General features: G+C 37.3%; 1 protein-coding gene across 1 annotated transcript; it reads right to left on the bottom strand.

The window, feature by feature from the left end:
• Nucleotides 1-14,797: 14,797 nt before the first annotated feature.
• Nucleotides 14,798-15,918, bottom strand: LOC104606021 (NDR1/HIN1-like protein 13). The gene is made up of 2 exons (XM_010271027.1): nt 15,150-15,918; nt 14,798-14,832 (listed from the first exon to the last, which is right to left on the bottom strand). The coding sequence occupies exons 1-2, from the start codon at nt 15,916-15,918 to the stop codon at nt 14,798-14,800; spliced, it is 804 nt and encodes a 267-aa protein (XP_010269329.1).
• Between the last annotated feature and the right edge of the window lie 8,191 nt (nt 15,919-24,109).

The raw sequence follows: 24,109 nt of genomic DNA, 5'->3' as shown, positions 1-24,109 counted from the left end.
TCCATGATTTTATATCTCTTTCTGTTTGTTTGTGGAATGTTCTGACGGTGCAACTTGGAAGAAGGTTTGAATGTTGAAAATTGAAGTCAACTAGTAAACACGTATTTTCTTTTTATTTGTTTTGGTGATGGGCAAGGTACGATCCCAACCTCCTAGAAGAGAGAGAGAGAGAGAAATAAAAGGTACGATCGCAACCCGTGACTTGAATCTGAAATCTGAATGTATTCACCACCCTTAACGATCACGCTTCTGTTCCTGTTCCTGTTCGTAGTTGAAATACACACAGACAGAGAAAAGAAAGTGGCCAATTGAATCAAAGCCCAGGCCCATACACATACACACAATCTAGTACTAAACTACAGAAAACGTACATAGGTTCATGTATATATATATATATATATATGTTTCCATTTAGGTTGAAGGAGACTTTTAACTGCTATTTTGTTAGCAGCTTAAATGTACCACCATAAAATACGTTACCTGCAGGAATGGAGGTCATGATGATCCACGACACAATTATTGACTCAGACCCCGTCAGAAGTCTACGCATTCTATTGTTCCTGATTTGAGTATATATTGAATTGAAGATTGAAGACTGAGTTTTCCCTTGCTACAATTTAGTTAGCTACTTAATTATGTTCCAATTAATGGAATTTATTGAGTGAGTTGGCCAGAATTCGTCCTCCACCACCTTATTATTGCCATCCTCAGGCCCTTTCATTTAGTTCCCTTTATTTTTAAATTCAGATTCCTTATTAATCCCTAACTTGATTCTTCACACACATTCAATTTGGCATTTGTGCTTTCAAAAGAAAAGGAAAAACAGAATTGGGTGGTCTTTGTCCTTAGCCTGCTCTATTACTTTCTGTGTATGTCTGTGGGAGTGATGATGCAAAAAAATTCTGGGGCATATTAGTTAAAGAGAATCTGGGAAAATTATTATAAGGAAGGAGAATCTTTTGAAAACCATGAAGATATTAGGAATCTTGAAATAGGTGCCAGATCATATATGGATTAATAAATACCCAGATCGATGACAGATGGACTTTGTTCCCAATTTGTAAGGTACTGTTTCCAAATAATTTTGTGCAGAAACTACAAACCGTATGCATACAAACTAATTAGTGCATGTACCACAGTGCACCAAAGTTGAAACGTCCTGTTTTATTCTTTTTGTTTGTAGCGCTTCATATGTTGAATCTTGAGGTATGAGCGGCCTCAAGTAGAGCTTGTGTTTGAGTGGTAATCGATGCACTATTTCGCGACAAATTCTCCTCCTTAATGCTGCTTCTTTATCCATCATCAGGGACTCTGGGGTTTCTTTCTCGATCAAAATTATAAATTCCAAAACCCATTAACTTTCCTTCTTCTTCAATCATGCATAGACTACATTTTTTTTTTCCTTTTCTTGTTTTTTTTTTTTCGCATTTAACCCCTCACATCATATCAAGTTAGTTTATCAACCCCTCTAAGAAGTAGTAGTATAAGGAGTTAATTAGTAGAAGGCAATAATTGATGCAACTATTAGCTAGTCTGATTGCAAAGAATAAAGAAAGGCTATGTTTTAATTAATTTTCCTAAATTTAACAACCTGACCATAACACAAATCAATGACAAAAATCGTAACTTTCTTGGAAGCTTAAAAAGTTATCATTTGGTGATTGGGTCTTAATTTGCATCCCATCAACCTAGCTAGCTGGGATTTCCATAGTTTCATCTTCCAAGGTGTCCAGCTTTATTTTAATTATATTGTTTGTAGCGACTGTAGGGTGAGGGTGAGGGTCTTTTAATTTGTTGGGTTCTATACTTAATATAGCAGGTGTAGCTAGGTAGCTAGGGGACGGCCTTAGCCCCAAAAATCTTATATATGTCCAGATAAAATAAAAGGAAATGAACGAAAGAGATCAAAGTTATGTTAGTCGTATCCTCATCTTTGTGCTTCCTCCTTCCACACATACCGCCCATCTTCTCCCTCTTCCTCAGACAGATTTGAGGCCACAGGTGTAGCTAGGTACGTAGCGATCCTCTAAGAAAAAGAGAATAAAAATGAAATGAGCTGGCAGTTAACACCATTTCTATCAGTCTATGTTTAATAATTACTTGGATATTTTACGGACTAGACAAGCTAGAAATAATGTTTATAGGCCATCCGTGCATGCTTTAATTAGAAGTAAGAGAGAGAGATAGCTAAGGACCAACTCATTGGATGATAGCTGATCCTCGCAATCTCCACATGCAAGAGATGGATGTATCTATCTATCTATATATATATAAATATATTATTACTTAACTATTTCTCACAAAGTGAACAATGGACCTGCACCATTGGACGCTTAAAGATTTGGGGAAGACCCACACTATAGAGATGAATGGAGTCTCAACTGTGTTCTCTAGGGGTTTCAGGTTTGTTTATTTTTTTTAATATAATAAAAATTTGATTATTATTATTTTTGGGGGGATGAGTTGTTTAGGGAACTAAGGGGGATATCCTTTTTGGTTAGGTCATGAAAGGGAAATCCCACTAGCTAGGTAAAGGGAATCTGTGGTTGATGAGGAGTTGGATTCCACTTAATTGTTTGATGTGAAGAACACACATGGATTGTGAATGGGGGCATTAACATGCCTCCAAGCCTTTCACAACCTCGGCTCTTTCAGACGTGGAAAGATGGAGTCCACTAGATTCAACTCATGATTGGTGCCTTAAACTCAAATAAACTATGTCTAGTAAGGCCCAATTATTGGTGAGAAAAAAGACACCCCCCCCCCTCTGCCCAACCAACTCATCCTCACTATAAAGCATTAACAACGCTACTCTCTCTCTCCATCTCATTTGGCCTCTCTCCTATTTTATGCAAAAGGAGCTGTTTGTTCAATCTTTTTTATAAAAAAAAAAAAAAATGGGTTTACAAGATCATTAAGATACGGCCTTACTCACTTGAATCCCTCTTGCTCCCACCAAACCAGACCCAAGAAAATATAAAGTTAATAAATATCCATAATTCATGCAACTAATTAAACCCATCATGTGAGCACCAAGACCTTTGCTTGCTCACTCCATAATTTATATATGTGTTTGATTAGAAACAATAATAGCATGGATTAAAAAGAAACTCTGCCTCTGTCGCATCAGAACTACATATGCATTCTATTGGGAATGGTCCTGTAGCACACGTGTCTCTGCTGGTGATATGCACAACAGGTTTTATACACGTGTGTATCGATAAGACGTTGGTCCCTGGATAAAGGGTCGTGCCACGGCTGATGGTCGTTTTCTTTGCAATACTCTACATATAATGGGCCACAGCCCAGTGGCCATTGGTCGGGAGATGCCCCAACTCTTCACGTGTATGGCCACGTGACCCAGATGCCTTTGCTACGGGGAGCAAATTAAATGAATAAATGTGTTATGTTTCTCAACGAGTCAATGGTCAGGGTCCTGTTCATCATTTCCTCCAGGCTCTAACATACATCAAAGTGATGTGAATTGAAGACTCTTCACTCTTCAGAGAGGAATGATCTTTGATCAGGCCGTGGAGAGTGGGATTTTTTATGTCACCTCTTACTCTTGCGCTAAGAAACTCCAATGACTCTGTCAATTTTCTTGACAACTCTGATTTTCTATATCTTGGTTGCTCTGAGCAGTGACCACTCAGAAGTAGCATTCCATTACAGTGGGAAACCAAAAAACATGTTTCTTAAATCACTTTCTCGCTCCCATTATTACCTTCTCAAGGAATCAAACAGAGCATTTGTAAAACAAATAAAGAGGAAAACAGTAGTATCAAGACCTGACAGTAGAAAGCATTTTATACCAACCAAATTTCAACTCTGAACCCAGGAAATGAGAGACAGTGTTTTGTAAAGCTAGTACTTAAACCACAGCATGCAAGGATGAAAATGCAATTGTTGGGAGGTCCCATCACAGCCCCCACATCTCTTCTTTAATTTTTTTTCTTTTTCAACTGAGTTTTTTAAAGGGAAAAAGGAGGAGGCCTTGATTCAGCCTTCTGGATGTTCTATTATGAACTGATGAATACTCTACAATTGCTTTTAAAGTTTCCGTCCTTTATTCCCAGAGCCTTTAAGCAAAAAGATATATCTTTCTACAAATGTTGCCCTACACTCCTACTTCCTCCTCCATTTGGACTTTAACCAAGTTCAATAAGGCTGGAGCCTGGAGGAGGGAAAATTAAAACTTAAAAGCCACCCTCCCTTCCCTTTACTATGCTATGCGGGGCCTGCACCCAACATAGCCTTGTTTGGTTGCACATTATCACTTGCCTACTTTTTGGCAGTGGAGGTGGAGCCATCTTTTAATTTATTCTGACATCTTCTATTATTTGAGCCAGTTGAGAAATATATGCGAGTTCAGGCTTCCCTATTGGGCTTCTCTCCCACAACCCCCCAAAAGCTAAAGTTTAAGCCCATCTCACACGGCATGTGGGTTGGGACTTTGGAGAACAATTAGATGATACCGCAATTCACAACTCTCTTGATTTCACATCTTCAAGTTACTAACAAACTTGAGATTGAAGGCTTTTAACCTTGGGAATGTGGGTTCTTTTTGTGGCCCTTTTCAGCCCAGGCCTGGGCCCTAGTTTCATCCTTATAAAGCTACCTCAGTCGACAGCGAAAAGTGAAAAACATCAGGCACGAAGTGATCCTACCAATCTAGTTTGCTGGGTGAATATGAGCCACTACTCATGGGCCCTGGTCCAATAGACCCAAATGATTCCACTGTTACCACATATGGAGAGTCCAGTTTGTGGTCGTTTTCCTCTTAGGCTTAGGCCTGGTTGAGTTAAATTGTTGACACAGAGATGAGAAATAGGTGATAAACTGGTAATAATATATAAGAGATTGAGAGTAGAGGTGGTGATTAGCAAAAACTAATTGGTGTTGATTCCTATCGTGTTCTGTGAAAATTTGGGAGGTTAACACTTTTTTGTAAGCTCCTCAACTCAAGTTTTAGGCCAGAATGTAATAGGGCCCGCACATTTATTCAGGGTGAGCACTTGTCCCGCATGAAGGGAACAAGTTGACACTTGGCAGGGAGAAATAACAAATACGAGTTCAGATCTACGCACATCCCCGCTGTGTATTGGGGACATCTCCCGATGACATCATCGAAATTGGTATTATCATCGGAAGATGTTCCAAATGCACGGTGGGGATGTACTGTGTGATACTGTGGAGCGCTCCTGGTGGGGCACAGATGTGAAGTCAACAAATACTATGTGCCGTATGTCATGTCACCCACAAAAACAACCCACTACTTGGATAATTTGACTCATGCGCTCACTTAGGGGTGTCAATTGGATTGGATTTGGTCCAATCTGATCTAGTGCAAATGTGAGTCTATTATAAATGGATTAAAATGTCCACTAAAACGTGATCCCAATTTTTTTGAATAGAAGAATCAAGGATTTAAGATTGTTAATTTTTTATTAACGTTTGAATGACTGATAAAAAAAATTAAGTGACATTCAAAAGGCATTTGGTCTTTTTCAAATACCAGTTAATGACAGTTGGTTAACGGTAGGTATTAGATTGACACATTTTAAAAGTTCAGGTACTGAATTGTCATATTTAAAGTTCAGGGACCAAAATGGCACTAGACCCAAAATACAGAGTAATAATCAGAAATTATCCCTATTTTATTTGACAAGGTTCAAATAACTTGGTCCTAATTTTCCATTAAACAATAAAAAAGGAAATCTTTTTTCAATTTCCTAATGTAAAATTTGTTCTAATTATGCGAAAAGGACATAATGCTAAAGAAAATTAACAAAAATCATTATTATTATTAAAAAAATTGCATGGTTTGGTCATATATTGACAAATCATGGATGACATGATTTGGTCAAACTCAATTAACTCAGTCAAAATTAAACTGACTCCTAACCACTTTTAGACCCTGCTGCATAACCATAACCATGTACCAAATTGGAAAATTTTTTTTGCTCAGTTTGCAATTGGCCCAAGTTGAAATCTGATTTTTCAACTATGTATTCCTTTTGACATTGAACCATCTTTGGCCTAAATCATGGCTTTATTATTTTTTGTGAATAGATTACAGCAACCAGACAAAGAATACATGAACAAGCAATCTTTTCAACCTGCTATTTACCCGATCGGTCAAACCATTTGAACCATTATCTGACCAGGATTCTGGATCCAGTTTAGTCAAGGCCCGTCAGATTGTTAAAAACTGTGACTTGGTTAGTTCACTGTTGGCTTGGTTAAGAACTGTTTGACCCGGCTGGTTCGACCACTGACCAATTCGACCCGATGACCGGGTTGCGGATTACACACTTAATGCATGTAAAACTTTTGAAGTCCATAACTTTGCACTTCGATGTCCGATTGTTTTTTTTTATTTTGATTAACTTTTTGAGATCTATGTGACCTCGCTATTTTCACAAAAAACCCTTTTTTGCCTCAAATTACAATTTTTAAAGTATCACAAAAATAATGTTAAATCTTAATAAATAAGATTTATCAGAAAATGTCCAAAAATCCAAAATTCCTAAAAGTATCATTGTTTGAAACCAAAATTATAGAAAATCACAACCCCCTTTTGGAATCATTAGCAATACGATCATAATCTACAACCTCCACAGTTTGCTGCTATGAGGTGGATAATCAAAATCACTAGCATTGGACCATCCTAATGAGTGTGTATCTTATTTTTCAACTGTCGGTTTATGTTGTAATTCAATTGTGGGTGTAGTCTAAAAAAAGGTAAAGTATGATTGGTTTATATGTGAAAAAAAAAAGAAAATGGTGGGTGTAATTCAATGGTGGGTTCTACATATAAAAGGTTTCCTTTTGTATTTGAAAAAAAAAAATAGTGAAGGTTTGAAGGTTTCTCTAAAAAAGGAGAGGTTAAAAAAAATAACAGTGATTTTAGTCTAAGAATTGATTCCTTTCTATATATGGCATCTTCAAGTTAATAGAGAAAAAAGAGAATAGGTGTACAGGAGTCTGGACTGTCCAATTTGTTCAAATTCATTTTGATTTGGATTGCTTTCAACCCTAACCCAGTCCATTGACACCTATATTCTTATCTTATATTAATAGATTAGATATTGGTTTAATCCAACCCAATCCAATATAAATTTATTACAGACGGACCAAGTCCAATTCAATCTAATAAATATTTTGGACCAGATTGGTCCAATCCACTATATCTTGTTGGTTCATCCAATCTGTCCAAATTGATTTTGGACTAGATGGGGTCCAATCCAAAACTGGTCAATTGACACCCTTACACTCACCCACCATTGAGGAAGGGAGAGTGAGATGCACGGACTTGCATGTTGCAACACTCATATGTTGCTTTGTAGAGGGCAATAGCTATAGGTGTCAATGGACCAGGTTTGTGTTGGAACTTATCTAAATAAAAACAAATTTGGACAGATTGGACAGTCTAGACATTGAATTGAATCGGTTCAAAATGATCCAAAATATTCATTAGATTGGATTGGATCTGATCCATTTATAATGGTCTCACATTGGATTTCGTCGGATGGGACCAAATCCAGTCCAATTAACACTAGCCAAATTATTAGTGCAACTTATTAGAGATAATGTAGGAAGCAATGAAGTTGGCTGCTGATCTATTTCAATTTTCAAAACTTTCCAACAAGTATAGTCCGAGGCTAAAAAAAGTTTATAGATAGTAATTATATAGTTTAGCCTGAGCTATCCCAAGTAGGTAGTAAACCTCAATTCAGATATATACTATGTCACCAGTTGGAAAAATACATGCATTTATGGAAACACTCAACCTCTCATCTATATACCATCAAATCTATTTATTCATGTTTCTTAAAAGATCAAGGATGCAACAAGGGTGCGACAAGGGTGCCCACTATCGCCCTACCTCTTTATTTTGTGTATGGAAATGTTGTCCAGGCTTTTCGAATCTAAGATTCAGGAAAGGGAAATTTATGGCTTCAACTTCACCAGAACCGTCATCCATATCTCTCACTTGATGTTTGTAGACGATCTTCTTCTCTTCAGAAAATGCAGCTATACTGAGGCAAATCACTTTCTGGGTGTGTTGTAAATGTTCTGTAACTGGTCTGGTCAAGAGATTAATTTTGACAAATCATCCATTTACTTCAGTACCAACACTCATAGAAGAATACGAATCCGCATAGCTAGCACTTTTGGTGTGTCCTTAATGAAATGAGGAGAAAAATATTTGGGTGGACCTCTCTTCTTAGGAAGAGCTAAGACTGTTGAATGGAATTATTTGGTAGATCGGCTGAAATTAAAGTTGTCGACTTGGAAAAGGAATACCCTCTCTCATGCTAGAAGAAGTGTGCTCACAAATTCTACTCTTCATGCATTACCCCAATATGTAACACAAACGTGTGATTTGGCCCGACCTAGTAAAAAGGGGACATGTGGACATGACCTAACCAAGAGATGACAACTTAGCCTGACAAGTTTAGTTCACAGCAATTGAGCTCGGGTATTCAGTCACCCCGGCATAAAGGTCGCCTCGGCTTTAGGCTCACCTCGGTGTAGGGCCACCTTGGCTTTAGGCTCACCTTGGCATCGAGGCACCTCGGTATTCGACCAAGCTCAGAACTAAAAGACCGATTTACCAATTCGGAACCAACAACTCGAATCGCCACGTAACCAACTCCAGAGGTCTCTCCAACGGATCCCGAATTCCTCGAGATCACGATGAGTTAACAGACCCCGACTTTTTCAGGATCACGATAAGGACTTATCCTAACTCCGCCAGAATCGAAAATGGAACGAGATAAGCCTTACCTGTATACTGCTCGTTCAGAAGCGGAGCGAACTCTATCTCCACATCCCGAAACTCTTTCAAGTGCCCCACGACTACTCAGCTATATAAAGGCTCCAACCTTGATGGCACAAGGTACGTGTAATTTTTCTGCTCTCTAGCTCTCTAGCTCTCTAAGCTCTCAAAGCTTTTCAGCTCGCATCAGATTACTAACTTAAGCATCGGAGTGACCTCGCCGGGCTAGCCACCCCGGGTTCTCTGATCTTGTTTTGTAGATTCACCTAGCTTGCCATCCGACTGGAAGCCAGATCATCCTCCAACAGAGAGCAATCAGATCACGCTACATCAGTATCTATTGTCGACATCAATTTGTAATGAGCTGAACAGTGTTTGCCGTAAATTTTGGTGGTCGGACTCAAGCTGCAATTCCTTTCATCTCTGAAACTGGTCTTCATTTATGTTCCCAAAGGATTTTGGCTACCTTGGCTTCCGTGATGCAAATTTGAAGAATGTGGCACTCATTATTAATTTAGGTTGGCGTTTATAGAGAGACCCCAATGCTTTGTGGGCAAAAATTCTCCATGCTAAATATGTCAAGAACTCATACTTTTGGAGACTTAAAATTAATAGTGGTTCTTCTTATATCTAGAAGGGAATTCTGAAATGCCGTCAATACCTTCTCAAGGGTTTTCGTTGGCAGGTGGCTAATGGCTAGAACATTAACATCACTGATGATCCATGGTTACCTATTGGTGTCCATCGAAACTCTTCTCTGATCCCACACATGCCTTTAAAGGTGGTGGGCTTAGTTGACCATTCAACAATGACTTGGCGACGAGATCTGGTGAATCTTCTCTTTGACTCTATAGTATCCAATCAAATTTTTAATATTGCTCTCCCAGTCCCAAATGCAAAGATGCAAGACACTTTGATTTGGACCCTTACTCCGCATGGGAAATATACAACAGCCTCAGGGTATAAACTCTTATTATCTGAAAAACCGTTACAATCCTCCACTCATCTCTTAGGTAACAGGATCTCATGGCATTATTTCTGGAGTCTGAAATTCATTCCTCCTAAACTACATATTTTTATTTGGAGAATTATGCATGATGTTCTTCCTGTTAAAAGAAAACTGAAAGTGGCGCCGAAACATATACCCATTTCTTGCTCTTTTTGTGACAATGAAGAAGAATAACTTGAACACTTATTTCTCAATTGCCCTTTTGCTAAGCAAATTTGGTTCGATGCGGATATCTCTATCCATTCTGATCCAAACTCAGAAAGGAGTTTGATGGATTGGATCACATCCTGGATTAAGCTCTTTAAATCAAGGTGCATCACTGATGTTGACTTACTAAAAATATTTTCTGTTCTTTGGCATATTTAGCTTGCAAGGAATGCGCTCATCTTTAAGAACAGGCCCGAGGCTCCTCAATTTATTGCTCATCGTGCCACCAGCTTAGCTCTTCACAACTTTTTGATCTTCTCTAATTATCATGATAGCTTGATGGATCATGCAAGCAACAGATTGGTGCAGCCAATGCTTTGGGCAAAGCCCCCCAACGGCTTTTTAAAAATCAACTTTGATGGCACTAACTCCACTCAAAAGTCAGGTGTGGGTTTTGTTGTGAGAGACCACACTGGTTCCTTCATTTTTGCGCGAGCCATTCCAATCAATCTCTCTCCTCCTGTTGTGTCTGAAGCCACTGCTCTTTTGGAAAGTATCAAGTTCACCATTTCCATGGGTTTCTCTCATACCATCTTTGAAGGTGATAATGAATCAATTATCAAGCTCTTGTTGGAGGAAAACTCTAATCCTCCTTGGAGTATCCTTACTCTCTTATCAAGTTGCAGGAGTCTCCTTAATCACCTTGATGGTTTCTCAGTTACTTTTACTCTGAGATCTGGTAAACAGGTAGCTCACCACATAGCCAAATTTGCTCTTACTTGCCTCTCTACTCAAACCCGGTCCTTTGCTCCTGAGTTCTGTATTTTTCAAGGTTGTAACTAAGATTGAAAGTTGAATGAAGTTGCATAAGGGCTTTCAACAAAAAAAAAATCATTTATTCAAATTATTTTGTTCCATGGAAAAGCATTTGGGAAGTGAGAGTGCCATTTGGGTTTCAGCTATTCCTTTGGAAAATCTGTTGAGGTGGTCTCCTAATCAAAGACAAATTGAATTTCCTACCACATAAAAGATAAACTTTGTGTCCTATGCATTGTTTTGAAACCGTCATTGACCTGGATGGTCGGATCATTCACCAGGGAACTGTCCAAGCAATCAATTCCCTTTCACGCTTAATCCATTCCTTGGCCAAAAAGCATTGACTTGGTCAATGACCTGCTGATTCAGACGGTCCAACCATCAACCATTTGACTAGGCCAATATTTTCTTTATCACTTTTTATTTTAATTATTTTTTAAATTGGAATGAACTATACATTCGAATTGGGTGGTCCAACCACTGATCCAGAAACTAGTGGCCAAAGTGGTTCTGCTTCCGAGTTGAATGGCTCATCTATTGAACCTAACCAATAGGGCTGCCTCAGCATTTGTTCTAATTGACACAGATTATAGGGTAGTTGCAGTAGTAAGTCTCAGGTCAAACTGTCAAAGGCTCACCAATCGTTGGAGGCAGAATTTCAGAATCTCCTATTGGGACTTCAGGAAACTAAAAAAAGATCAGTAAAGTTCAGGATTTTTGCGATGCCCAAAGAATGGTTCAGCTTGTAAATGAAACCACTAACAAATGCAAATGGATAGAAAAGTTGTAAAATCCTTTGCTCTATGTATAATATATATTATGTATAGAGACAAAGAAATAGCTTAGCCCATAAGATCGCTTATAAAGGAAGGAGGGAACAGAGCTGCTATTCCAACTCCCCCTTAATGGTCTGGATGTTCAAACTTTTCAAAGTTTAATAGAATATATTGCAATCTTTTGTAAAAAAGTAAAATAAAATAAAAATCAGAGATATACACTACTGCCTAATAGATTGCTCCTATTACCCAACATTTTTTTGTTTTTGTTTCCTAGATCCTAATTCTTTTTTATATCAGAAAGCCAAATCCCAATTTATTTTTACAACCCATTTTCTTGCTTTCTTGCATGTGATATTTGATTATTCAAACATGGTCAAGTATTTGAAGATATCATGTCTTAGCTACTGAACCCCTATAACTTTCTAGTGCTTTAACTTCCCAATATGTTCTATATTTAGAGGACCAGACGAGTTGCTAAGTAGATTGAATAATAGATATCCAAGTAGACCAAAAAAAAGAAATTGCAGCTAAAATTAAAGAATATTCGGAAGGTAAAATAAAAATAAATCATTTTCCTGAAGTTTCTGAAGTTTAGGTTTACTTGAAAAACAAACAGAAATGGTTGTGTGCGTTTCTGTCTTATTTTCTATCAAATCAAATACAGCCTAATACTGTCACCAAATGAAAATGCAATTTTGATGAAGTTGAAGTCCTCTGTCTCAGTCATTCCCTTGGTTTCTAGGAAGTGATTAAATTTCTATATTTTCAATTTAAAATTCCATCAGAGCTCATCCTACCTGTATAAAATTGAACACATAAATCCAGAATAGATGTTGGCTCGGGAACTAGTTATAGACCATCAAAACAAAAATGCTGAGTGGCTAAGTGGCACAGTACGATTACTCCTGCTGCTTACCGGAGACAACAATCTGGTAAAGAATTTGCAATTGCAAAACTCTCCCTGTCAACAAGGAGTTAAACATTTTAAATGGACTTTAATTTGGGCCATGAAAGCTCCCCAAACTGGATATCATCTTAATTTCCCGGACCTACATTCTAACTAATGTTTCACACCTAATGTTGGGTCTTGGGTGTGCTACTACTTAACAAATAGTGCAACATTTGCTTCCTGACTGTCCGTTCACGAATCTCATCCGACACCAATTCAATACTAAACCTTTAGTTTGGAGAGGTCATAGTCTTATTAGCTTTTTACAATGACTAAGGACTCAACACTGATGGAGATTATGCTAAAGGGAATATGGGTGAGCCATGCAGCAGCTGTTGGCATTAAGATATAGTGGTAGGGATGGATGGGTGGATTCTCAAGTCTCAATCCATAGTAGAAGAACTACCAGTGTAGTAGGGAAGAATCATGGCCCATGGGGCATATGCGATGGGCTTCTGTGGGCTTGGACAATTGGGATTTCAGATTATGTTGTTGTCTTCTATTCTCAGTCGAAACTAGCGTGATCTCTTGCAACATACTTCATAGGAGGCCATAAGTATGCTCATCAATGAAACTACTTCTTTTTTTCCTTTATTAATACTCACATAGAGCTGACTGATTTCTATATGAGGAGGATTACTACCCCGAAGACTCTATAATAGTTGCAGTTTAAATAAATTCGGACACCTGTTGAATTAACAAAAGGAGTTGGATTCCATTGAATCTTAACCCATTAGCCCATCTGTTTTTGGTCCAATGTTTTTGGATCCAGAAACTACTTATGGGGACAAGGTAACCAACCCATTGACACCCGGATTAGGTTACCGACCTAACCTAACCAAACCCACGTAACCCTTTCATCCGACCACCAAATCTGCCCAGTTATAACCCAATCAAACGAATGGATTGAGTTATTTATTGGGTCAATAAAAATAGGTTGGGTTGAGGGTACCCATCGGGTCAGGTTTAAATTTTTCATTTTCAGATTTTTGTTGTTTTAATTGTTTTTGTTTTCTCCGACATCATCTCTCTCTCACATTCTCTTGAGTCGGGGTATTGTACAAACAAATTTTAATAGCCCATTGTACATGCCTTATTTGTAGCAGATTCACAGTAGGGGTGCAAATGGATTGGATCATGATCGTATGAAAAAAGTGAATGGGATTTATGTATATATATATATATAGTATTTTTTTAAATATGTTATATTATTTATTTTTTATAAAAAATATGTATATATATGATAAAAATAATAAAAAAATATTTGTATTTTTTTATTTATTTTATTTAAATTAATAAATTTTATTTTGTGATAATTATTAACTTTTAAAGAAAATAAATCAAAATGATCTGATAACATTTAAATTCAGATCGAGTCCTATTAAATCTAATCAAATCTTAGGATTAAATCCAACATAAACATAAACAATGTAAGATTCGAATATACCCTAATTTAAATCCGATGTGATCCGTTCCGTTTGCATCTCTATCTACATCCCTCTTGATCAGATCAAATCAACACTATACTTGATGATATAATAAAACCCATTGAGGAAAGTAGAAACTAGAAAGACATGATTTGTGCAGTAACCGATAATCTCTTTTGGATATGGAGATCTAACCATAGCAATGCCATTTGGCAGAATCTCAGCCATGCAAAAAATTTTACTTTTAAATTAGGTCTCATTACTGGATGCATGGACTAACCCAAATCTGTAGCGCCATGTGTAAGCATTGTTCCCCTAAATCATGTCAATTTTTGGATAAATGAATCAACCTGAACCATTGACCATGCATTTACACAATAATCGATATCATCCACACAAATCCTAAGTTAGTTTAAAAAAGTTGAATGGGTCAAGGTGGATGATTCGGGGTGTGGGCCGGTTAGGCGCATGGAGATGTCATATGGATCATTAATGGGTATGGGTCGTTATTGGATGTATTGGTATTTAACCTATACTAACTCAACCCAACCTAACCCATCCACCCATTTGCCACCCTAGACCCTACCTCAATATACACACCTGGTGAAGGACGGAAGAAGAAGAATGGGAGACACTGCACACAAAATTCCCAAGTGGTTTCAGGCGCTCATTATCACTAAACTAATATAAATGATTATTCCCGAGGGTATAACACGTACGTATAACAAAAAACAGAAACAGGTCAATAATAAACTTCACTTAGTTGGGAATTGAAAAGAAAGAACAAACAAACAAATCTATCTAAACAGATGCTTACAAAAATCAAACTCGAATATACTGACGGAAGAAGCCTCAGAAATTTACAATGTAGTCGCGGAAGAAAATCTACAGTATCAGAACAACAAAACTTCCTATAGCATCTGAAAGAGGAAAAACATATGAGAAAAGAAAAGAAGCATGAAAATGAGGTAATTAAGCAGGTAACCGTCCTCATGCCTTGTTTAAGATACGTACAGCAAATGCATTTATATGATCTCTCTCTTCGGAACAGTGACTTAGAAGAAGCCACAAGATGAAGAAGAAGGAGGACTGAAGGAGACGGTCGTATGGGTACTGAAAGCTTCTTATTTCCACCAGCACCACTTTGTTTATATTAATTAATTTGGACCTAGCTAGGTTTGGCATCGCTGAGACATGACATGTGTTCCTTCTGCCAACGTATCAACCCTAAACTTACATGCAACAGCTTCATTCGTGGTCCATGATTGCAGCAACCCGATTTCTTTCTTCTTGGGAAGGTTGATTGATAGAGACAATTCGATGCCTGACTGCTTCTTATTCTTCTTCTTCTTCCTCTTTTCCTTCTTGGATTCATGATCATTCATGTTTTTTTTTATTTCATAAGGCAAAACGACATCTGACCCAGTAAGGACTAGTCGGAATGTGGTAGAATTCTTGGTCCGTAGGTAGAAGGTCGGAGGTTTACCGGTAGCAATCTGTGATTTTCTAAAAGAGAGCGTGGCATGACCACCTTTTAAGTAGAAAATATCCATGCGTTTATTCGGATTTTCAGCCTTCAAGGTAATGACATATTGTGGGAATTGGTGATGGTGTCGATGATGACGACGACTACGAGCATCTCCATGCTGAGATCCTGGCTTCTTAACACTCACACGATGGACATAGAATTTTGGGCTCCTTGGTTGCACAATGGCGTAGAATAAAGCTACAATGATGCCTAAGATTAAAATGAAAACTAAGACGAATACCAGGAGCTTCAACAGCCAAGGAGGAAAAGTAGCTTTTTTGGTAGGTTTTTGCTCACGATGTTGTTCAACGATTAAAGCATTCTCCGGGGGTGGAACGCGATATATTTGTTCCTTGGGGAACTGGATGATATAGGTTCCAGGCCCAGAAGCGAGTTCTGGCGATGGTGTTGGTTTTGGTGTTGGTGCGGAATGTTTTTGTTTGACGCGGCCGGCAGTAAATGTGACCCGCTTCTCCATGGAAAGATGGGGAGGCTAGAGAGAGAGAATGGGGGAATTGAAGTCTGGTGATAATAGTGAAGGAGAATGAGGAAGAAGGTGGTTTGCATGGGAACAAGTGGCACGAATTATTTGACATGTATCACACACCCTAATCTTAGATCATTTACTTGGTCAATGTCTCTTAGTCCTAGGTTTAATCTTTCTTACCTCTCTTGTGTTACAAAACTCTATTTTCACACATATGTAACAGAGGATTACAAGAAAACTAAGTAATTAGGTTGGTCGAGTTCCACTAAAGTATAAATCCGCTTCCATAAGGGGAGATCAACCATTCGGGGGTGGGTGGGAATGGGATCTGCTCCTCACACAAGGGCGCCTCGCATGTACATTCACCGTGCATTGAGAATATCTCCCGTAAATAATAATTTATTGGTACGAGAAGGAATGGGATCTGCTCCTCACACAGGGGCGCCTTACATGCACATCCATCGTGCATCGGGAACATCTCCCATGAATAATATATAACTTATAAGTACGGGAGATATTCTTAATGCATAGTATGATGTGCATGTAAGGCACGAGTGAGGCGCCCTGTACAGAGATGTTTTGAATGCATAATACGATTTGAATGTGAAGCGCGAATGAGACGCCTTGTGTGAGGAGCAGATCCGGTCTCCTCTTCAACATGATAAACATATCATTCACCAAAGGCTAAGCCAAAGGTGAAGAATTAAAAGATTATTTAGTACTTTGACTAAAGAAAGAGAGATCACATTAGATAAACCAAGCTCCTTAGCTGATCATAAGTGACATTCCTTAATACCAAACAACTTTTGCATGCATGTTCAGCTAATTAAATGGATCCACACTTCCCAAAGACAAAAGAGCCAACATTTCTGACCTAATAATTGGTAAAGCTAGCTACCATTTGCCTTCAAAACACCTGGCTTTGGAAGTTTTCACAGAAAAGGAGGAGCACATAGCTCCTTAACGGGCGAACAATCTTCGGATTCTGGATGGAAAGCTCTCTCTTGACTTCATTAATTTGTTGGTACAAGAGACGGTGAAAACAAGATTAGGCCGCACTCCAGTGAAGATGAACTCATTTTGAGCAAGCCAAATATTCCACAAATGAATAGCAACGAATTCCACCAAAGAAAAGTCAGCACCTATGAGCTTTTGGTCTTGATCTAGCCACCCAGACCATCAATCAGCAAAGGAATTTCCAACATAATATCCACAATATAAAAGATATATTAAGGCTGTGTTTAGTTTGAAGGAAAGAGTAGAGAAAAGTAGGGAAATCTTTACAAACCTCCTATAAGTTTTCTACTTTTTTCTTCCTTTCCTTACTTTTTCTTTCAAACCAAACATAACCTAAAGAAACAGCCAAACAAAAAAGCCATGCATGGCATGAACACATAATAAAAGAGAATGTATAATGTTTTCAAGAGCTGAGTCACACAAAAAAGACAATTTTTGCTTTCATTTATACCACGATCAACCAAAATATGCTTGACTTCCATGCTATTTAGGCAACATTTCCATAAGAAATGCTTTATTTTGGGCAGAATATTAAGATTCCAAATTTTCTTCCAACATGACATTGTTAATCTACTACTGCTAAGGCTTGCCTGATTCATGGTTCATAGAGCTGTAAATTGGGTTGGGCCGGCACGACTCAACACGATAGAACGCGGGCCGTGCTAGGCATGGCATGATGGGATGGGTCATGTCAAGCTTAGGTTTCCAAGCCTATGGGCCGGCTTAATTGAGCAAGCCATGTTGGCCACCCCCCATATACATATATATATATATATACTATATTTAAATTTATTGATAAAAAATGAGGGCAAATAGGGAAATCGGTTCTTGATATTAAATGAGTTGAAAAGGGGTAATTTAAAGATATTCAATGCATTCAATTCTCTTTCATTAAATCTAACATTTAAGTTATTAACTTGCATTTATGTTCATTGAATCATATATTTAAGTCATTTTTGTTTCTTTTCATCATTAAGATTAATTAAATTCATACTTAATAAATTAATAATTCCAGTAACATAAAAGCTTATACTTTTAAAATATACCTAGCAAAAATAGTGTTTTCATCTATGTGGTGGTAAGAAATTAAATCATTTTGGGTAGGGATGGTAATTTTTCCCATTCCCTGATCCCCGTGGGGATCTGCCCCAAATGTGGTGGGGATGGGGATGATTTTCCCCTCGCGAGGACAAGGATGGGGAAATTTTCATCCCCATTAGCGGGGACAGAGAGAGCTCCCCCTGCCCCGTGGGGACCCCGATCTCCTCCCCATGGGATCCCCACTAATATATATGTACATATGTATGCATACATTATATATGTATATATGTACACATACATCTATATATTAATATTTTTAAAAATATGGTTGAATATGTTTGAATCTTTTCTAATAGGATTGTAAATTTTAATTATTTTATTTTTATTTTTTAAATAAAATAAAAAATAAAAACAAAATGGTTAACATTATAAAAAATCATGGGGAATGGGGATCCCCACGGGGATGGGGAGGGGGATTTTTGCGGGAACGGGGATGAGGAGAGGCTCCTCGTCCCCACCCTGCCCCGTTGTCGTTCCTAATTTTGGGTCAAATGGTTAATCCATGTTGCCACGATTAAATAATAAAATTAAAAAATAGATAAAATAAAAAAAGTTAGGAACATTGCTAACATACATATTAAACAAAAATAAGTATGATAAATAAGAAATGTATTTATTAATGATGGAAATGCAATGTAAAATTTAAAACCAAATGGAAATAAAAATATTTTCATATTCTCTCTCATTAAATCCTATATTTAAGATATAATTTTCTTATCATTAAATTCTTGTAATTAAATCCACAATATTAATTTTAATAGTATAAAAATAAATATTTTGAAAACAAAACCATTTTCTTTCCTTTCGGTGGTGGGCAAGCAATTTGACCATTTGGGGTCAAATGGATTAATAAATAATTCCTAATTAAATAATAAAAATTTAAAATAAGTAACTATGAAATGCAAGAAGTATTTTTATTAATGATGGAAATGAAATGTGAAATTCAAAATCTGCCAAGAAATGAAATGATATCATAGTCACATAATAAAATTTTTAATAATAGAAAATACAAAGCACAAAAATTTAAAAAAAAATGATAGAGAAAATTTTGGGCAACATATCTAATTTTATATATTTATAAAAAATAAAATACTAGGTACATCTCTAATATTGTGCATTCATTATATTGAACAAAATAAGTTTTAAGAACTAATTTTATCAATGATTGATGTAATACAAAATTTAATGTCAACTTAGAAATCAAACAATTTTTATTTTTAGATGGTGGTTAGTAGTTTTAGTTAAATGATACCATAGACAAACAAAAATCAAATGTAATATGTAAAGAAATATTTTATATAATGTAAATGAAATATATAATTTAAAGGGAAAATTATAATCAAAGTCAGTTGTACAGTTAAAATTAGGTTGCAGGTTTGTTCAAAAACCAACAAAACTCTAACAACGGCTTTACATTTCAAATTATAGAAAACCCCGCCATATTATCGGAGGCTTATGTGGTTGTTGCCAACATGGGACTCTTAGTCCATGTTGGACACAGCAAGAAACCTATACCAAAAATAGGTTTGCATGTTCTCTCCCACTCCCTTTGTCTCTCGATCTCCCTCCCTTCTCTCTCACTTTCATAGTCATCTCTCGATCCTTGCTCCCTCTGTCTCTCCCACTCTCTCAGGTCTGTCGCCAAATCAAAACCTCTCTCTCTCTCTCTCCCACAATCTTTCTCATTCTTTTCCCTCACTCTCCCATTTGGTCAATATCTCCTTCTCCCCCAATCTCTATCGTTCTCCAATTCATAGCCAAGAGTTTCTTGTGAATTTTTAACAAATTGGTGAAATGATTTTTGAACCATACCAAGTTGGTCTCATATTCTTTTATATGATATGATTAAACCATATAAGTGTGTAAGAAAATTTAAAAAAAAATGACAGAGGGAGCGGGAGACAAACTGAGGGAGAACAGTAGAAATTAAGGGAGGAGAGATCGACTAAGAAAGAGAATGAGAAAGATTGAGGGAGAACGATAGGTAGAGAGAGAATGAGAGAAATTGATATACAAAACGTAAATACAAAAATCAAAAACCTTTTTTATTTATTTTCAAATCACATAGCTGTTGAGTAGATAAAGATGATTGTGAGTGAGAGAGTGTAAAGGAGAGAGAGAGAGAGAGAGAGAGAGAGAGAGAGAGAGAGAGACTAAAAACCCTTTTTTTTATTTTCCAATCACCCAACATTAAAGGGCAATTTCAGTATAAGTTTTTTGTTGTGTCCAACATGGATTAAGAGTCACATGTTCCACATAGGCCTCTGATGACATTGTGAGTGTTTTTATAATTTGAAATGTAAAGCCAGTTGTCAAAGTTTTGTTGGTTTATAGACCAACTTGTAGCCTAACTTTAAATGTACAACCAGCTCCGACTATAATTTTCCCTAATTTAAAATCAATCCAAAAGCAAAGCTATTTTCTTATCTACACTGTGGGTCAATGATCCAATTTTTCAAAGAAACCCATGATGTCATAATTGAATAATAAATATTTAAGTTTATTTTTAATCATATCATTATCTTTGTTAATTTTCAATTTCTATCTTAACTATGATTTATCTAAAATTCAACTAATTAATATGAAGAAAAAAATTTATCACGTGCAATGCATGTGCTTAATTACTAGTATATGTATGTAATTACTTGAATTTTAGATATATTATAGTTAAGATAGAAATTGAAAATTAATTACTAGTATATATATAGATATATAATTTTATTTTCAATTTTATTATACTATTTTATTTTATTATTGCATATATAAACAATTGTATACATCAAAATTCATATAACATAAAACTTAAAAAAAAAATTCAATTTTTGTCTATTTTGTTAATTTATTTTAATTTTTTTAATTTTTCAAATTAAAAAAAGGGAAAATTCCTGATAGGTACCCTGTACTTTAGGCCGAGTGCGTAATGGACCCTCAGTTATGTATATCAGTGACCTCATATGCGATTTAACACTTTTAAAAATATCAAAATTACCCTTACAAATAAAAATAAAATGTACTGTTCATCATCTTCTTTCAAGAAAATGAAACAGAATCCAAACGGTTCACCGCTGGCTGCTTCTTTCTGCTGGATGCGTCGGATCCCGTGTAAGTGAGCACAGAGGCAGAGCAGAACAGAACTTTTGCTTTTTAATGCTGGAAGTAGTGGTATCTTCCATGCATCGGATTCCGTCGGATCAAATCCTTTACCATCTCGTATTCTCTCTGCAACAACACAAAAATGCTATAAAACACGAGCACAGAGGCAGAGCAGAACAGAACGAAACAGACCACGGAACCCATGAAATGAAACACAGAGAGTGAAGAAACAACTTTTGCTTTTTAATGCTCTTCTCTCTCTCCCTCTCTTCACATCTATCTCTCTCTCTCTACTTTATCTTTTCTGAAAATTCGACCTCCCTTTTCTCCTTTCTTTTTAATTTGTTTTGTGAGGATGATTATTTATTTAAATTATTATTTCGGGGGAGTGGGGGGACTTCGGTACGAGATCCACAGAATGATTTACCGATGAAATGGCTGTACCGATGATGGCTCATAATAACAGTAATTGCAGCAGCAGCAGCAAGAACAACAACGACAATAACAAGGAAGAAAAACCAGTTTTCCTTTTCCATGATTTTCTAGGCATGAACTGAAAACCGCTGCTTATCCTGGTCAGAGACCACACTGTTCGCGCCGGGGTCCAACAAAGAGGCGAAGTAGTGTACCTTTCATTTCAGCAGCGGTTTGATCCATCCGCACCATCTCGTCGGGGTGGCTGGTGGTTTCGGGATCCCGTAGAGGAGAAGAGAAGGAGTGCCGCTGCTGTTCAACGAAGGAGACGATGAACAGTGGCGGTGAACAGTTCATCATCAGATAGTGGTTGATCCAGGGAGTGGAATACCTGATTTCAGCAGGTACCTAATAGCTGTTCAGTAGTTGATGTGGTTGATCCAGTGAGTGCAGATTTCAGCAGCGGTTTGATCCTGGTTGGGCTCAACATGAATTAGGTTGGGGTGGCTGGTGGTTTCGGGATCCAGTAAAGGAGAAGAGAAGGAGTGCCGCCGCTGTTCAACGAAGGAGACGATGAACAGTGGCGGTGAACAGTTCATCGTCAGATAGTGGTTGGTCCTGATTTCAGGAGGTACCTAATAGCTGTTCAGTACTTGATGTGGTTGATCCAGGGAGTGCATATTTCAGCAGCGGTTTGATCCATTCTAGATGGTGCAGGAGAGACTTGCTGGTCGGGGTGTTCGACGGTCGTGATTTCTGCGTGTAGGCGAGCATTCTCGAGAGGGACAGAAGCGCTTCGAGATGTCCATTGCCTTGAGGGGGAGTTGCGTACAGTGAAAGGCAGTCTTATAGCCGGCCGTCGATTTTGATATCGTTGCGTACGTTGATTTCTCATTATGAAATCACCAAGTTTTGGGATTCATTTGATAAAGAAAATTAGGTGAAATTTAAGGGGCATTTGTGTATTTTCCCCATTGTGATACCTACCATAGCTTGATTCACGGTCCAATCTAGCCTAAGACTCAGCCCATAGACTAGCCTGTGATACGATTTACACCTCTAAATTGATTCATAAACAATTGTAAGTCACATGATAAGCATGAATTTACCATTGGATGAGGAGTGTGGTATTAATTATAGGGTAAATCTCTTAAACTACATTCATCAAAATTGACAAACTGTATTGTTTACATATTGTCTTAAAGTATTCGTAAGAATTTTGACAATTGTCTAAAATCTCCCTTGCCGTTAATTTTCTATCACACTCCATTTGCATGTGACATCATGTGAGGTAATTATTTGGGTAAATCTCTTAAACCACCCCTATGTTCACGAAATTGACAAACTTTACACTTATATTTACCCTTCACTATTCAACAAATTTTCAAAATAAAAATCAACTAACTGTGTAGACCAGTTCATTTTGCCCTTGTTCTCTATTCGATGAACACGATTCCATTCTCAACGGCCTCTTCTCATTGAGCCTCTTCTCAATAACCTCAAATAAGGATATTATAAGTGTTGAAACTTGAAAGCAATGTTGTTTCTTTCACAGATAAATTGTACCGTTATTGTTTACATGTTGTCTTATATTGTCTTAAAGTACCCTTAAGTGTTTTGACATCTGTCTAAAATCTTCATTGTCTTAATTTTCTATCACACTCCATTCACATGTAACATCATGTGAGGTAATTATTTGGGTAAATCTCTTAAACCACCCCTACTGTTCACGAAATTGACAAACTTTACCTTTTACTATTCAACAAAATTTCAAAATAAAAATCAACTAACTGTGTTGTTCATTTTGCCCTTGTTCTCTATTCGATGAACACATTCCATTCTGGACGGCCTCTTCTCATTGAGCCTCTTCCCAGTAACCTCAAATAAGGATATTATAAGTGCTGAAACTTGAAAGCAATGTTGTTTCTTTCACGGACAAGGAATTCTTGTGGCAGGGCTCTGAAGCTGATCAGGTTCTTGATTATGAGATCGAGTTTTCCGCCTATTTTGGCCAATAAACCAAGGTCCCACACTTGCCGCTGCTGTAAGAGAAGCTCATCCAATGTAGGGGATGGGCAGCAGTTACAACAATTTGAATCTTGGACTTAATCTTGACGGGCAGCAGCAAATGAATGATGAATTTATTATCTTTTTTGTTAGGAAAATATATGGCACGGCCAACCAAATATAAAACAGACATTACACACCTGAAGGTTTCTCTGTCCTCGCTACTTTTAAGCGGGAAGCGATTAATGTGAATATCCCAGCCATGGACATTCCTTAATCTGAAGGCTCGAGTTGGGGAAAAGGGGAGAAATAAAGAAAATTTGAAAAAATGAAATATGAAAGTTGCACGATCTTCAGCTTCTCTTAACCTGTCAAAATCGCTGGCCCAGGTGAGTCTATTTGTTGGCTTTTGGGTTCCAACTCCATCAACGATGGATGGGCTTTGGCTAGCTGCCAGAGCGTGGTGGCATTCATAGGCAGAACCCCTGTTTTTGTGCAGGTTGTATATGAAGAAGAAGAAGAAGAATGGAGCTCCGCCCCTGATTTAACA

This window comes from Nelumbo nucifera, chromosome 1, assembly GCF_055504915.1.
Source record: "Nelumbo nucifera cultivar China Antique chromosome 1, China Antique-T2T, whole genome shotgun sequence".
NCBI lineage: Eukaryota > Viridiplantae > Streptophyta > Magnoliopsida > Proteales > Nelumbonaceae > Nelumbo > Nelumbo nucifera.
This window is presented reverse-complemented; position numbering and strand designations above follow the sequence as displayed.

Excerpts from the sequence above, each read along its gene's own strand:
- LOC104606021 (XM_010271027.1), bottom strand. The coding sequence starts at position 15,918 with ATGGAGAAGCGGGTCACATTTACTGCCGGCCGCGTCAAACAAAAACAT. Across the intron at positions 14,833-15,149 it reads CACGAATGAAGCTGTTGCAT|ATGCTATAGGAAGTTTTGTT; the intron begins GTAAGTTTAGGG and ends TTCCTCTTTCAG.